Genomic DNA, 15,771 nt, shown 5'->3' on the forward strand with positions numbered 1-15,771 from the left:
TTATTTCCGGATGTTTACTTGGCAGATGGCATGTTGAAATCCTTGAACAGATTTTGTTTTCTGGCTTAAAACACAAAAAACCAAAACCAATTTTAAAAAATAAAACCTTTATTTTTTTGAATACATCAAGCTACTATAACTCAGCGCATAAACCAATGTACTCCGAAAAATGTCCAGCCCATTTTAAAAAAAAAAAAAAAAAAAAGAAAAAAAAAAATCAGGATTCGCACAAGATTGAAATTGTTTTGGTAAGTTTAAAAAAAAAAAAAAAAAAAAAAAAAAAAAAGGGCAAGTCCTACAGAATGAACTGAAACTTTTGTTGCCTCAAAATGAGGTGGTTTACAGCATTTTTACAATGAAATTAAATCCCATTAAGGCACTAGGAGTTTGGTTTGATAACTCCTTATAGTCTAAAACACAAGCAGTGTCAGTCAGCTGCACACTTTAAAAAAATAAAATAAAATAAATAAAAATCCAGTATAAACTACTGATTACTAGAGTGTACAGCCTGTCTTGTAAATTCCCTGTTAACATCTGAATTCTATCTTAAATTACTCATCTCTTTTAACCATATTTAAGAAAATCTAAGAACAAGTTGAAAAATCCATCCCAATACCCTTCTGTCATTTGTAACTGAAAGATATTCATTGTCAAGCCACAAGCTGCATTACAGATCAGAACCTAACCGCTAATAAAAATTAGTCTACACACCAATTCATCAACATTACAAACACTGAATAACATGTAGTCAACGCTAACAACAAAATACACTACCATGTGGACAAACAAAAACTGAATTTGCAAACACAAAACATACATGTTAAAAATCATTAAAAATGGTTTGAGATCCACAGCTACATTCAGCACGTGTGATTCAAGCAATAAAAATGCTACTTTTGAAATCAAGCAGTGAAAACATTCAACATTGAGGGGAAAATTTCTGCTCCCTGTCCCTCAGGCCATTCATAATATTTTAGTAGTAAAGAGGGTTCACTGACGAAGACTTGAGTCAGCATGACTGTTCCACTTCAACAATCTGAAACTATGAAGGAACCACAAACACCAAATTACTACAATGACCTAGTTAACTGGATTATTTACCTAATCCCAGTGTACACTGGTTTTGTGAAATAGAAACCAAAGTTAGCTGAAAAAAAACAAAACAAACCCTTTTTACTTGTACTTTACAAAGCAGATGCCAACATCACCAAGATCTGGTCAAACACTTTCCTGCCTACATCCACCAACCATTAGCACTGATAGAATAATTAGATATTTATAATTTATGAAAAAGAAAAAAGGTTTGTAAAGTCTAGTAAAAATGACATAAGCAGATCTGCTCCACTTATTCCAATGTTAGCGGTATTGATCCAATATTTGTGCCACAAAGGAAAATTATTGCAAAACACAAAACCCAACAAGTATTATAAGTTCAAGACAAGATTCACTAGTCGTAGAACAAGTGTCTACAAACATTTCTACAAATATTGCTACTCTTACCTTTCAAAAGTTCAACCCACTCTGAAGCTGAACATGTCAAGTCCATGGATAACTGACAATAGATACTAGTTTTTCAGATTACTTGTTAATTACATGTTTAAAAAGAGACACAAGGTCTCATATTTTCTAAACCACAGATGTAGATGCCACAAATTCAACAAATGTACAGGGACATCCTCATATCATATCATGACACTACTTTCAGCAAAGTATGCTTCATCACCGCGAACCCTGCGATTCCATCCATGACGACATTTTTCCGAAAAGGAAAATCTATTTATAATTTTTCAAATAATTTCAGGCCTGCAGTAATCTAAAGAGATGTGACAAACTCATGAAATGAAATATAGGCATCTGTCTTTATATATTACATATGTACATATATTCTTTTCTGTTTTCAGTTCATTTTCCCCCACCCTTTGGTTACTTTGGTGAACTTGGAGGGATATTCTGTTCTTTGCCACTGCGTCTGGCTGCCCGCTGTGGTGAAAATCGTTTCCCAGTGTTCAGGCCCTTCTGATGTTCCCGAATCTTCTGCCCTGGCTCTCGGACTCTGGCTTGGCCACTTCCCCCTCTGAAGGAGCGCAGTGGTTGCCGAGGAGGCCGTTTATCTCCACGTTTCTCTGCAGTTTGTCGGCCATTGGGACGAGGCTCCTCCACCCTGTTTACCTTGAGCTCTTGCAGGGGTTGGCTGTCTGAAGAGGTGGGAGTGGAGGGAGAGGGCAATTGTGCTGGCAGCGGTTCTTTGGCCAGCTTCTGGCACACCTCTGCATAACTGAGCTTTTTTAGACCCTGGTGAAAGAACAGGGAACCACAGTTTAAATAAAAAAAAAAAAAAACAACAACAACAACAACAACAACAACAACAAGATGACAAAACACGCTGAGTTTGGAGAGTTGTAAGCTGATGTTACAAGACAATATAATGTGATAAGCAGCACAAAATAAGTCCTTACCGGTTCTGATGTTGGAGATGTGGGAAGCGATGAAGATGTTTCGGTAGAAAGAGCCTGGCTGCAGGTGGAGGGAGCATGTTCTGAAGGTGATTGTGTGTGAGTTTGTGCGGATGAGGAGACATTTTCCTTTGTTACAGGAGCTTCAGTTTTATCCTCTTCCTTTACGACAAGAGAATCACTAAACGTATACAAAAAAAAAAAAGTAAGGGATAAGTGAATTGTTGAAGACTCAATACCTTTGTTATTCACTGATATATTAGCCTGAAGCAAAGGTTACCTTGAGACTGGTGGAGTGGTTGTTTGTGTGGACACAACAGCAGGTTTAGGTGGAATTACAGGATCAGGTTTGTTTACAGGACCTTCTGCGATGTTTGTGGGAACATCTTTGCCGACAGACTGTAATGACAATTAAAATTTGTGCATTTATATTTTACCTCATTTTGTAAAGAGTCTTAAGGATAGAAAGCACCAGGAGAGGCAACATATTCACCTTGTTTGTCACCTTCAGGCCACGCACAATATCAGAAAGGCGCATCTCAGGGACACTTTCCTCCTGCATACTGACCACAGATCCTGGCAGAGGTGGAAAATTGGAGGCTGCCAGGTCAAACTTTGGATGCGATGCCTTGGCCTCCGGTACAGGGACGGGCTTCTACATTGAATGAAGAAATAAAATTCAATATATTAAAAAGCAGCACACCAAGACACTGTAGGACACAGTCCAGGCAGTCAACTTCTTAAATGAAGAGCACGAAAAGAGGAAACCGACTGACCGTTGCCTGCTCATCTTCCCTTTTTCTCCTTGTGCTTCTATTGGGGCCTCTTCTATAAAAACAAACAAACATACCATTAGACTGCCACATCAGATTGGAAACCGTTTTAGTGTTAACAGGGGTAAGTGTAGGATAACACCAACTCACCTGCCCCGTCCAGACCCGCTCACATCTTTAAGGTTGAAGGAGGCCAGAGAGATCAGCTGTTGTGTTTGCAGGACCTGTGGACCAGACACACCATCCAACCGGTTCCTTGGAGCAAAAGAAGAGTGCACATCTCCAGGCCTGGGATGACCTCTTAAATGATTTCTAGGTGCACACAAAAAAAATTACAAGTTTTACTACAGAAATCAAGCGCTACCACAAAAGCATAGTTTGACAGGATTGTACACTTTTTTTTTTTAATAAAACGAGTGAACACAAGACCAATGCAAGAAAGCTCATCTTTATTGGTTTGCAAATGACAATAACAGAGGAAACTGACAGTACTCTTTTTTTTCTCCTTTGTTTTTTTTAAAGAACAAAGTTTCAGTCCTGAAGCAAAATAATGGACTCCGGAAGGACTGGTACCAAACTGCGTTCCATTTAAGTTAATGCTAGCATTACCATCCGCAGAAAGTATTTTACCAAGTTCAAAGTCCTTAATTACCTAAATTAAAGCTTACAACAAACACTGCCAGCACCTGATGGTCGGTGCTGTGCTTTTGGAAACCGAATTTCCCAGAGGAGCCCACCCGAGGGATTAATAAAGTTTTATCTTATCTGATGGTAACTTCAAGTCTGCACTGATCTAATAAACTAAAAGTTTGTATCATAACTGTACATACCGGTTCCTGGTCATAGCAGCATGTGTGTTGATGGAGCTTGAGTTAGCTTTGTAGTTCCCGGAACTGCTGTAACCATTCATATATCCACTGTTGGGGAAAGGTGCCTGCATATCACCAAACAGGAAAAATCATTACAAATGTAACTAAAAAAAACAAAACAAAAAAAACCCTCTGATACTTCTAATATTAACTTTGAGTTTACAGAGGTTATAAATATTAGCTACAATGGAGACTGCCATTAATTTGAACAGCATTAAAAACATTAAAATAAATAACATAGCAGCTTTATGGGACATTCTGAATAGTATATTAAGGTTCTCACCAGCGGTGTTTCGAAATAAGGCATGTTTGATGGCTGAGGATTCCAGGAGGGAGACACAATAGGATAAACAGGGTATTGCTGCTGAGGGCTGTACATCGACTGCATGTACACTGGAGCACTTGAGTCATATGGGGCCTGCAGTGGAGCATGTTGACTGTACACACCTGAATCCTGGATGCTACAGAAGCCATTCTTGCCAAAGAATGTATTAATGGCCTTAATGCGGGCCTGCAGGGAAAATGAGTGAATCAATATCGATATAACATTTCCACAGGACCCATATAGCTCTACTGTCCTTAGTCCCCTCAGATCTCATAATCTCACGGTCATTAGGCCATAAAAACTGCACCGACTAGGAGGAAAGAAAGGTGTTGAGGGGGAGGAGGGGAAGGAGTATAAAAGAAAAATAAGGGAGAGAGGAACAGCATAGAAACAGACAGATTTTAAGAAAGCCAGTGAAAGGTTCCACCCAGCCAGCCACAGTCCATATGGGTCCTTCCAAGCGCGATACTGATCATCACTGGGGCTTAAACAGGACCATCAACAAATCAGTGTTATTTGCTCCATCAGATAAAAGAGCAGGGCACACGATGTCATAACAAAGTCCAGCAAAAATATCACTGATAGAAAAACTTTTTTTAAAAGCCCTTTAAAAAAAAAAAAAAAAAAAAAAAAAAAAATCCCCATTCTTGCTTATCAAGTGAAAAACAAAGCGTAGCAAGCTCCATACATCTATAACAAGCACTGACTGACTCACCATGATTGGTTTCCCTTGGAACATTTTAACTTCCTCTCTTAGGTATCTGTAAGCCTGAGGGCAAGAAAAGAAAACAGTAAAGAAAATGTGGTAGAAATGCTCTTTCCTTTAATGCAGAACCTTAGTGAAACATGAAAAGATCAGAAAGTACTGCACCTGCTTGGTAGTGAGATTTAGCAATTTTAAGTTAAATATGCCAGGTAATAATAGAATATTTAACTGGTTGTGTAAACCTAAAATTGTACAACCAGTTTAAAAATAAGTAAAAGTAGCTTGTGGTAATTCATAAGGGGACGTACCTGTAGTGCATCCATGTCTGACTGAAAAGTTATGTACCAGTTGCTGTTGTGCGCAAACTCAACACTTAACAGTTTCGGGCAGTGTTCACTCTTAAAAAGAGCCTCTACTTCCTGTGAGAGGAACACAACATGAAACATTTTGACCTAAAACAGACCATTCCATCACTCTCCACAAGTCAGCATGCAAAGTCTGACCGAAAAGAAAAAGAGCTATCACTCAGCTACAGCATACACACTACCACACAATATTTTAATCATCTAAAGCTGACTTGACAATAGTTATCACAATTTATGCAAGCACAATCAGTTTCCAGCCCTCGTTTGTAGATTTTACTATTCAGTCAGACAGTATGGGGTTACAGAGCAATATTTTATTAGCATGTAGGAGTCGTCTTTACCTCAACTGGGGTTGTCTCCGGCACTTCTCTTAGAATAATGATGCAGCGACTGTGGTTTGGTCGAACCTTCTTCCCAGTTTCATCAACTTGCACCATGGGGGAGGCTTATTAAAAAAAAAAATTTTTTTTTAATTATTTTCCTAAATCTTCACAGTGCAGCTGAAGACAACTGACATATCCCATTTATGTAATAGCTATGAAAGACCTTTGCTCCACTGTAGCCAGTTTAAAGTTGGTAGACACTGTGAATAATCTTATTTATGTGGTAAATTAACCACACACTAAGAGTAAAACAAAAGGAATGTAATGAATTCTTTCAAGTATGTAATGCATTACTTTTTAAAAAGTAACAATGGGCACTTTAAGTAGTAAACTAGGTAATTGCATTTACCTAATAAATAAAAAGTCTTACATTAAATCTTCTATATTTGATCAAGCTGGAGCAGGTAGCAGTTTAAGAACTATTAGAGTTCAAAACTTTTAAAAGTATCAGCCTGTCTATGTGAAACAACGACAAACAGAAGCACTTGTACCTCGCAGTACATCCAGAATGAGGTCCATGTCAGTGGTAAGAGCTTTAATGTTCTCCATACAAGCAAGTGTCCAAATGGGAACAAACTGATCACCATCCATCTGGGATATCAAGTAGAGGTCCTTTGAAAGATTCTCTCTGCAATACCCAAAACATTGGTCTCTCTGAGTTACAGCTTTTTCTTTGCAGTAATAGTAAAACACAAACATCAACCTTTTAACAACCAAAATGATGATGGTGGTTGGTGGTGGGGTTGATGTTAAATCATTTACATTAGTGTAGGAAAGCCATTTATTAAGCACTTTTGTGTTAGACATTGTCCAATTTAACATGTCACTATAAAATAATTTAAATTAAAATAAGTTTTGTTCAATAAGCACAGAGTTCGCAAATACTAAAGACATTTCAGAACATTAAATCACTATCGGCCTGAATTATTGTTTGTGCAGCTGAATCAAGATGAAAACCGCAGTTAAGCCAAATTAGAAACTTCAGACACCAATGACTCAATATAAGAATATACTCCAATTAAAAGTTAAATGGCTTCTTACAGTTATGAAACAAAGTAAATTCAGTAATTACTGCTGTCCCATTAAGGCAACAAAACATTATACACAACTCACCTAGAAAAGAAGAACTCGAGACGTTCCTTTAAAGACTGTCTCAAACTCTCTTCGGACATCGCCTGCACCTCAGATGAATTATCTATGGCGGATTCGCACTGTGGGTCAAAGCCTAAATACCCCTGGTCAGACGGACTGATGTCATTCACAGGGGTATACTCAGCAATGCTGTCCACGTTTTCACTGTAGTATCCTTTACCTCCTGAAGAGGGAACATCTGAGTAATCTAAGAGAAAACAGTAGCCAAGTGATAAGTGTCACATTCAATAAAGTAGTACACAACAGGACTGAGTGCACCTTTGTGCAATCTCACTAAAAATGTTTCATTATTTCAAATATTACAAGTGCAAGGTTTCATCCTATGGAGATATATCTTTTGAGGACTACACTGAAACTATAACGGGCTATAAACTATAACCCTGCGGGCCCTTAACATCAAAATGAGAGCTAAGCAAACTCTAATCCAAGAGATTTCCAATTAGTTCAACTACATGCATGTAAAATGACATGTGAATACGTGAACTCCAAATTGTGGATCAACTGCCAGTGAAATTCAAACATCTGATTATAAGACTTTAGCAGAAAAGGCTACAGAAAAATGGGTGATGACAATCGGTACAGTAATCAATATGTATAAATGAGTCAAAGCATCAGTGACACAATATCTGTCTTCTTAAAATGACAGAGTGTACCACTTGCACAATCTAAGTGATGAAATTAGATGGGCCAGTGTTTCAGACTTGCCAAAGGGCTTATTAAAGGAAATGACTGTTTGTCTGCTTGAGAAGTGTCAAGGACAATACAGAACTCAACCTTCATGGGTCTTCCAGGGGGGTGGGGAATAAAAACAAAGCAAAACTTCATTGGCCTTCAACACAAAACTGCAAGACCAAACTTTGCTACACAATATGAACCTGATAAATACAGGAGCACACTAACAACCCCCCCCCCAATCTCATTCATGAAAACCAACCAACTTTTGTTGCACTCCGGTCCTACTGTTTGGTCAGCAATTTTCAGTTTAGTGAACCTGAACACTTAATTCATTCAATCCTCACTGTGCAACATTTATGTCATAACTGTTGATACTATAATACACAAAACAAAGTTTGTCATGTTTGCATTTACTGCACACTCCCATGGACAAGAGAAGCAACCTCAACCATTTCCTCATACCATGTCTATAATTTTACTATACATGTCTATACTTGCCACACAGCAACTCCCTATTTTTTTATTTAAAAAAAAAACACTGTACAAGTGAGAACGTTTGGTTTTAGTGTAGTACCATATAAGAGGAACTAACTTTTTCTTCCCTGCAAACATACCTTCGGTCATTTCAGCAGGAGGAGGGCAGGTATTGAGCCATGGAGCATTGTCCATCTCCTCGGGACTCTCACTCTGTTGGGCAGGAATCTCCTGCCACACTTTGGCATTGGGGTTCAGGCCCGCTCCCTTTGTGGTAACCTGCATGATCATTAAAAGAGACAGAATAAATAGCTTTTTCCTTCAAACATTACACATAATTGCATACAGTTGGTAGGTTACTAATTTCTGAGAAACATTCATCAATCATAAGAAAGTGGTATTCAAATATGTCACTCAAAGTGGAGTGAAAGTAAGACTGGACGAATTGTAGCAAGAGTAAATGTAATTTTTAAAAATGAGAGATTGTGTACAGCCTTGTATAGTGTAAAAACATGTATATTACTGAATAAAGAGATTACTTTAGTGTTGTACTTACTGCACTGTGGTCTTAATTGATATTTTTGATTTGATATTTTTTTAATACATGTACTGGAGTTTTAAAAAAAACAAAACAAATTGAATGAGTCATAATAATAATAATAATAATAATAATAATAATAATAATAGATTGGATTTATACAGCGCTTTTCAAGGAACCCAAAGCGCTTTACAATGCCACTATTCATTCACTCTCGCATTCACACACTGGTGGGTGGAGGCAGCTACAGTTGTAGCCACAGCTGCCCTGGGGCAGACTGACAGAAGCGAGGCTGCCATATCGCGCCATCGGCCCCTCTGGCCATCACCAGTAGGCGGTAGGGTAAAGTGTCTTGCCCAAGGACACAACGACCAGGACAGAGAGCCCGGGGAACGAATCGGCGACCTTCCGGTTACAGATGCGCTTTCCCACCCCCTAAATGATGAGTCTCAAGTGTCAAAAAACATTTGTGTGCCATATGTCAAGTCAATCAACAAGACAGGTCAGTCAAGATCCTAAATAGACATTCAAAGCTAATTTAGCATTATACATCAGAGCCAATCCAATGGATGAACTCTGTTCATTAGCGATCCTTTAATCCAGCTTTGCAAATGTGTCGACTCTTCACACACATTCACCGGAGCCCTGAAGTAGTACTACTAAAGCATTGACACGCATACGCACGTAAGCCCCAGCTGAATTTTCATTGGCTTGCTTATCACCATTGTTCCGCCTCTCAGTCGCTCACATACACCCGTACATGGCGCAGACCCGCCTCAAGGCAGCATGACTCGAATAAGGCAGTTTGACCTGTCATCCATTGTAAAATCTCGAGTGTGCAATATTTAGAGTAGCTACACAGTACTAGAATCTTATTTTCAATCCAATCTGCTTTCCAACACTGTATTACAAAAGCAGCAGGTCTGGGTTTACAGTGAAATACTAGAAGTACTTTGAGGGTCGAGAAGAGCACATGGCACCGACATGCCTGAGCGCTTTCAAACACGAAGTGATATTCACTGTGTTCATTTAAAGTTCGCTTAAATAAGTCTCCCTCTGGTTAAAATGGCTGTCATCGATCATCATTACCCCTGCTGTACGTGTTCTTATATTTTCACAATGAACGTCGCATAGTGCTATGACCTTTATCACGGGCTATTCAGCTACAGTGGTGCTAACGTTTAACACAAATCACGTGCCATATTTACTACACGTGTAATCCAACTTTAAAACGCACACCGAGTGTTACTCGTAAAGCAGCAACACCAAGTCAATGAGTTCGTAAATACGTGTTTGCCGAATAGGGTCTTTGGTTGGTGTCCTACCGTAACGTTGCCATATGTAACAAGTGACACCACCATGTTTCGCTAACTCGCTCTCGTCTTACCCGCACACGACACCGGCTACACTTCGTACTGCTAAACTAAGCTAATGTGTTTGACATGTTAAAATAATGCAAGAGAAGTGCTTGTGGTGAATGAGAAACGTAAAGACAAAGTGTAGTGTAATCAAAGAAAAAGCACACAAGTATCTGAGAAACTTCACACAGCACGCGTGTGTGAAACGAGAGAAAGGAAGCAAACAGGTTGCTGCTCGTTAGCTAGCAACAAGGCCTCGTCAAAACTCACCATGCTGATTTGATCTTCTCCGTAGGTCCTCGTCAGTCGCGGGGAACCGATAGTTCAATTGTCGTGCGAAGTTTGCTATTAAATATCGTAAGTCGAAGTTGCTGATCTTGGTGTCTACGTTTAATTAAGGTCTCTTCCAACAACTGCGGCAGTACGGTTAAACGACAGCTCGCGCTCCAGTTCCAAAGGCACGTCCGCGCGCACGACAACTTTGAGATCTGTTATCTTTAAGACACCGAAAACTTTTTTCGCTATATTTTTTAACAAGCACTATCCATTTTACTCATGAATTTCTTCCATTCAGATCCTCATCCCGCAGATAAACTTCGCTACTCTCCTCCAGCATGTGACAGTTACGTCCTCTATCTTCAACCGACCGTCCCGACAGGCTGCACTCCGCCTCCACGGCAACAGCAACGCAGCATAGCAACCATCTGTGACCTCAGGAAACGGAGTACTGCCAAACAGCCTTGAATTAGCTTTGGAAAGAGCCAGTCCAATAAGTTCGTGTTGTCGCAGTAGGAAAAGTAAAAGCAAGGAGAGTTTTTAAAATGTGAACTGTGACAGCATGCAGTTCGGACAAAACTGGGTTACCGGGCGAAGTTCACCTAAACAGTAATTAGTGGGTGGAACTTGACACGGTGCTGCTCCAGCACGACAATACTGATGAAATCATGTCGATTGAATCAACGCAGCTCTCATAAAACCCGCACACGTGATTTCACTTTTGGCTGATTAAATCTGCAAATTAAATCAGAACTGTGGAGGACTGACAAAATTAGATCATTAAAAAAACTGCTATTAATTACAAAGTGAAATAATTTATCAGTATAAATAAGTTAACGATTCATTTAATTTGACATTTAATAAGCTAGTTCCAATTTTATTTAATGGTGTCACATTACTTTTTTTTTTTTTTTTTTTTTTAAGGGCAATTGTGGCCTTCTACAGTGACCTTGCAATTTAAGTATGGCCCTGCCCACCTTCAGCCTGAAGGGGTCAAAGTCTCATGATCCTAAGCACATGGCCGTGGGGAGAAGCTGTAGTTTACTCTGAAACAGTCAAAATGTCCTGTAGAGGTCACTGTTTTTGAGATTTACCTCAGTCAAACTTATTACAGGGACTTCGTTTACCACAGTCTTTCAAAAGCAACACAATTTGCACAACACTATGTGATTAGTGGATTACTGATTACCCAGCCTGTGCAATAAATCAAAATCCCTGCTAACACCTGAAACACTGCAACACAGAAACAATGATCACTGTCTGCCTTTTAAAGCCCTGCAAGCTTCATTCTAACCCAACCCCTTCTAAACCCCAGCTAAACAAGTCAGAAAGGATGGCGCAGCCCCTGTGAATTTAATTAACCAGAATAAATAAAAACATGGGAGTGGGAGTGCAGCGTCTTGTAAGTAGTACCAAAGTAGAGTCTAGTAGTGCATTTTTACAATCTTCAGTCTTACAAACAAAACAGCTGTCCTTATTGACTTTCACTGATAAACACAATAACACAAACACTTCAATGTTCATTGAATCCACAGTGACCTCTTTAATAATCAAACATGCTGGACACCCAATTTAATTTAAAATTGACCAAGCGCATATGGCTGCTTTACAATAACAACAGGCTACTTGTAATATATTTGAAACAAGGTTTGTGCTCGTCAGATTGAAGCATGTTTTCTCAACACAAACTAAAAAAATCCTCCTGCTCATAAGGAGTTCAAACAGCTGTTCTTATTATGCCTTGGTGGTCCCCATTTGCGAGGCTTGTTGGCTCTGTTGTAACTGCTGGATCTTCATGTTCATTACTTCAATTACAGCTGCAAAAAAGAAGACAAGTATAATATAAATTCAACGCTGCTATCGATTAACATTAACATTTTCCGATATGCACTCATACCCATCTTTTGTAATGGCATGGACACTGGAAATTATCGTTATTCTTTAATGTTAAAGACTCAACACATGGCTTCATAAAAAAACAAAAAACAAAAAACAAAAAAAAAACAGTCATGGTTCATAAGTCCACTGATCAAACATTTGCTGTCCCAGAAAAAACATTTAGTTTCTTTATATATTGCTAGTTTAATCAATAAGAATATACATAAAATCCTTGCTAGATTAATAATTTATATTATCCAAATCCCAAAGAATAGTCACTAAAGTGACATTTGGCCCCTCCTTAGACTAACCCCTGCGTAGTGCAGGAATTCCATTGCAATACAGACAGTAGGGGGGCAGGAAATGTGCCAAATTTAAAGACTGAGCAGTTCATAAGCATACAAATGACTTTCAGTTGAGCTGTTTCTTAATTTAGCATGCTGTTCCTGTTGGATGGGAGAGGCTGAAAACATTGCTTTTCTTCACATTTGAACTATTCACTCAGGTGATTTGATGAACGACTTTTATTGTATTTTAGCTCTATTACCCTTCATAGCTTACTCAGAATAACCCTTGAAGCTCTTTTCTGAGTGGTTTCTGTCATATTTAATTCCTGACTATTAGAACAAAATGAGTGTGTTTGAATCAAAAGTTAGTGAGGGGGTTTCTGCCCCTAGTTACCCCTGGATAAACCCGAATACTGTTCTAATGGTTGTTGAACCACATCTTCATTGATAAATGCCAAGGTGTAAAGTCGTTACTAACCCAACAACACTAACATGCTGTTTTATATAACTTACACATGGGTTAAATCACCCAGCATTAGTGTACTAGGTTGAGGGTACAGGCGAGGTCATCAAATGTCATCTTCATAGATTAATTCATCAAAATTCATATTAGCTAGCTATGCTGAAAGCTACTTAAGTATTTAGTTTACTACTCTTTAGTGTATAAAACAAAAACTGTACTGTAAAAAAGCCAAGGCTAAACGAACTAAAAAACAAAACAAAACAAAACAAACAGAGTGAGGACAAGTACGATGCCTGGCACAGACACAGTGAAGATGTGGGGGAGTTATGTTGCATTGCAAACTTATTATCCAACGTGGTTCATCACATGAGTGGACATGGATTTTCAGCTGATATCATCTTCACCTTGTAAGTCTGTGTTTTTGTCAATGATGATAAAATGTGTTTATGAAGACACCTTCTGTACGGGAAACAACTGCAAAGGCACTATGAGTAATTTGGTTGTTATTTGGCACAATCTGTCACCACAACTGTATCACAACTCTGCAAGATACACACATGAAGCTTTGCCGATGAGATCAAAAGGTAAAGGTAAAGTTTCAAGACTGAGGTTCAATCCATTCAAAAAGAGTCGACATTAATGTGGTGAAAATAATCATAATTGCTGTCGTCTAATTTTTAGGATAATTTCATTTTAATTGAAGAAAAAAATAAAAAGTCCAGAAACATGCATGTCATTGAATAAAATAAGTATTTCATCCCCCTCCAACCCAGCCAGAATTCTGACTCATACAGTGCTTAAAACCAGTATAATGTCACATTGTATGATGGTGCACCGAGATAAGGAAATTACCTTGTTTCATGGCATGTTTTTCCTGTAGGGCCGGCTGAATTTTCTCTATCTGCTTTGTGAGGAAGTCTATTTTGCGCTTAAAGAATGCCTTTGAGTCTTCCACGTTCTGCAGAGACATAAAGGAGAAATCTCAACACAACTCAAACACATTTAAACATTTTGTTTCATTATAATCCATTCATGGCTTTTCAAATTGCAAATTTTATTTTATTTTTTTTACCTTTTCAACATAGTATCCTGTCCCCACATCCACTAAAACGTGTTCCACATCATTTAATGTCCCAGGGACATACATCTGAGTAACAGGAATGTCAAGGACAAACATGCATAGCTCAAGATAACCGTGACGTAATTTAAAGCACATCATACAACACAGCAAAACACTTACTGTCCAGTGCAAACAAAAGGATACAGAACTGGTAAGAGGCACAAGGAGTTCTTTTCCTATATGAGAGAGGAGAAAGGAGGTGGTAATAATAAATCAAATTAAGCCACAGATTTCCAGCAAACATTACTGAAAAAGCAGAATTCTGTTTTTGGCCAGAAATGGTCGTGGGGGGTGTCATAAGAACTAATAAGGTTGTAACAAGTGTCGTTTTTAATGTGATGACTGGTTATATCATTACAGTGCATATGAGCTCAGATCAGCGCCTCAGCCCTTCTGTGTTTTGCTCTTGCTTTTTTTTGTTGAAACTGCGAAAGGGGTAATAGCCACAAAATTTAGTCATGTACACTATAATCCAGGATGTGTAGTTGATTTTTCATAGAGGACGTCCGATGAATGTCTTAGACCTTAGTTATTAAGAGTGGTTATTTGAGTTGCTGTTGTTCTTCCATCAACTCAAAGCAGTCTGATCTTTCTACTCTGACATCAACATGGCATTCATTCAACACTTGTGCTGACTTTCAAACCTCTCTAGGCTGTCTTCAACCTGCTCCTCACTCTCACTACATAACATTTATCAGTTAACTGGTTGGTTAAAAGGGGAAGTAAATAAACAGGGTAGTAGCTGCTACTTGTATTTCATTTGAATACCGGTGCATCTAATATATAATAATACGAGTTATTGCCGATATAGTCAGTTTCACGCCTCTTGAGTCTTGAGATAAACATGTTTTTCAATCTACCAGAGGTAGGCTGTCAGAAGTTAAAATTATTACTCACCTTTATTGTTTTTGTTTAGGACATTCAAGCTATCTTTTGCCTCAACATACTTGGTCTGGACAACTTTGAGCTGACCTATCGAAGACGTCAAGAACTCAACTTCCTGCAAAAAGACACAACGCGTAGAAAGCAAGTGGCACACGGTTACCAACCAATGGTTTTATGCTTGACTTGATAAGGTGTGCCGACAGCATCAACAACAATGGGTTTGCACTGTTAGCATCAGTGGTGCTAGCCGGCTGAATACCCGGGCCCGTTCTCAACGCTTAAAGCTCTGATTAGACCCCTTTATAAGGACACATTCCACACACACACGGATAAACTAGGCACACTACCTGGTCTAGCTGGGTTTTCAGTCCCTCTAATTGAGGCAGGGAGAGGTCTGTCAGATTCACCGCCATGTTGGAAGCGTGATGCTAAGAGACCTTTAGTGATGCTGTTTCCGGGTTATGGAGCTGGACCGTCACTAGTCTGAAACATCGCCCCACTGCGGAGAAGTGAGGAAGTGAACCAGCTCCTTATGCCTCTTCAAGGAGAAGTATGTGAGGCTGACAGATGGGTTCAAGTTTGAGCTGGGATAACACTGGGGATCTGAACTGAGCCCCTTCTTGTTTAAAATGGTGATCACTGACAGATGAGGTCAGGGAGGAGTTTCTGTGGACTTTGATGTTTGCAGATGGCACCGATCTGTAGTGAGAGCAGGAAGAAAGGAAAAGAGCCTGAAGTGAGGATATACTCAGGAGAGAAGAGGAACAAAAGTCAATAGAAGAAAGAAAGAA

General features: G+C 39.0%; 2 protein-coding genes across 2 annotated transcripts; both read right to left on the minus strand.

Moving 5' to 3' along the window:
* Positions 1-100: 100 nt before the first annotated feature.
* Positions 101-11,003, minus strand: larp4ab (La ribonucleoprotein 4Ab). Its single transcript, XM_014408927.4, has 15 exons — positions 10,342-11,003; positions 8,316-8,454; positions 6,988-7,213; positions 6,366-6,502; positions 5,833-5,936; positions 5,435-5,545; positions 5,136-5,189; positions 4,379-4,606; positions 4,057-4,160; positions 3,377-3,538; positions 3,230-3,281; positions 2,947-3,108; positions 2,734-2,852; positions 2,457-2,634; positions 101-2,292 (listed from the first exon to the last, which is right to left on the minus strand). Exons 1-15 carry the CDS (start codon positions 10,342-10,344, stop codon positions 1,924-1,926), a joined length of 2,148 nt encoding a protein of 715 aa, XP_014264413.1. The 5' UTR covers positions 10,345-11,003; the 3' UTR covers positions 101-1,923.
* An 863-nt stretch (positions 11,004-11,866) lies between these two features.
* pfdn5 (prefoldin 5) lies at positions 11,867-15,484 on the minus strand. Its single transcript, XM_004544915.4, has 6 exons — positions 15,328-15,484; positions 14,993-15,095; positions 14,240-14,271; positions 14,048-14,122; positions 13,828-13,933; positions 11,867-12,164 (listed from the first exon to the last, which is right to left on the minus strand). Exons 1-6 carry the CDS (start codon positions 15,391-15,393, stop codon positions 12,082-12,084), a joined length of 465 nt encoding a protein of 154 aa, XP_004544972.1. The 5' UTR covers positions 15,394-15,484; the 3' UTR covers positions 11,867-12,081.
* Positions 15,485-15,771: the final 287 nt, after the last annotated feature.

Source organism: Maylandia zebra, linkage group LG5 (assembly GCF_041146795.1).
Source record: "Maylandia zebra isolate NMK-2024a linkage group LG5, Mzebra_GT3a, whole genome shotgun sequence".
Lineage (NCBI taxonomy): Eukaryota > Metazoa > Chordata > Actinopteri > Cichliformes > Cichlidae > Maylandia > Maylandia zebra.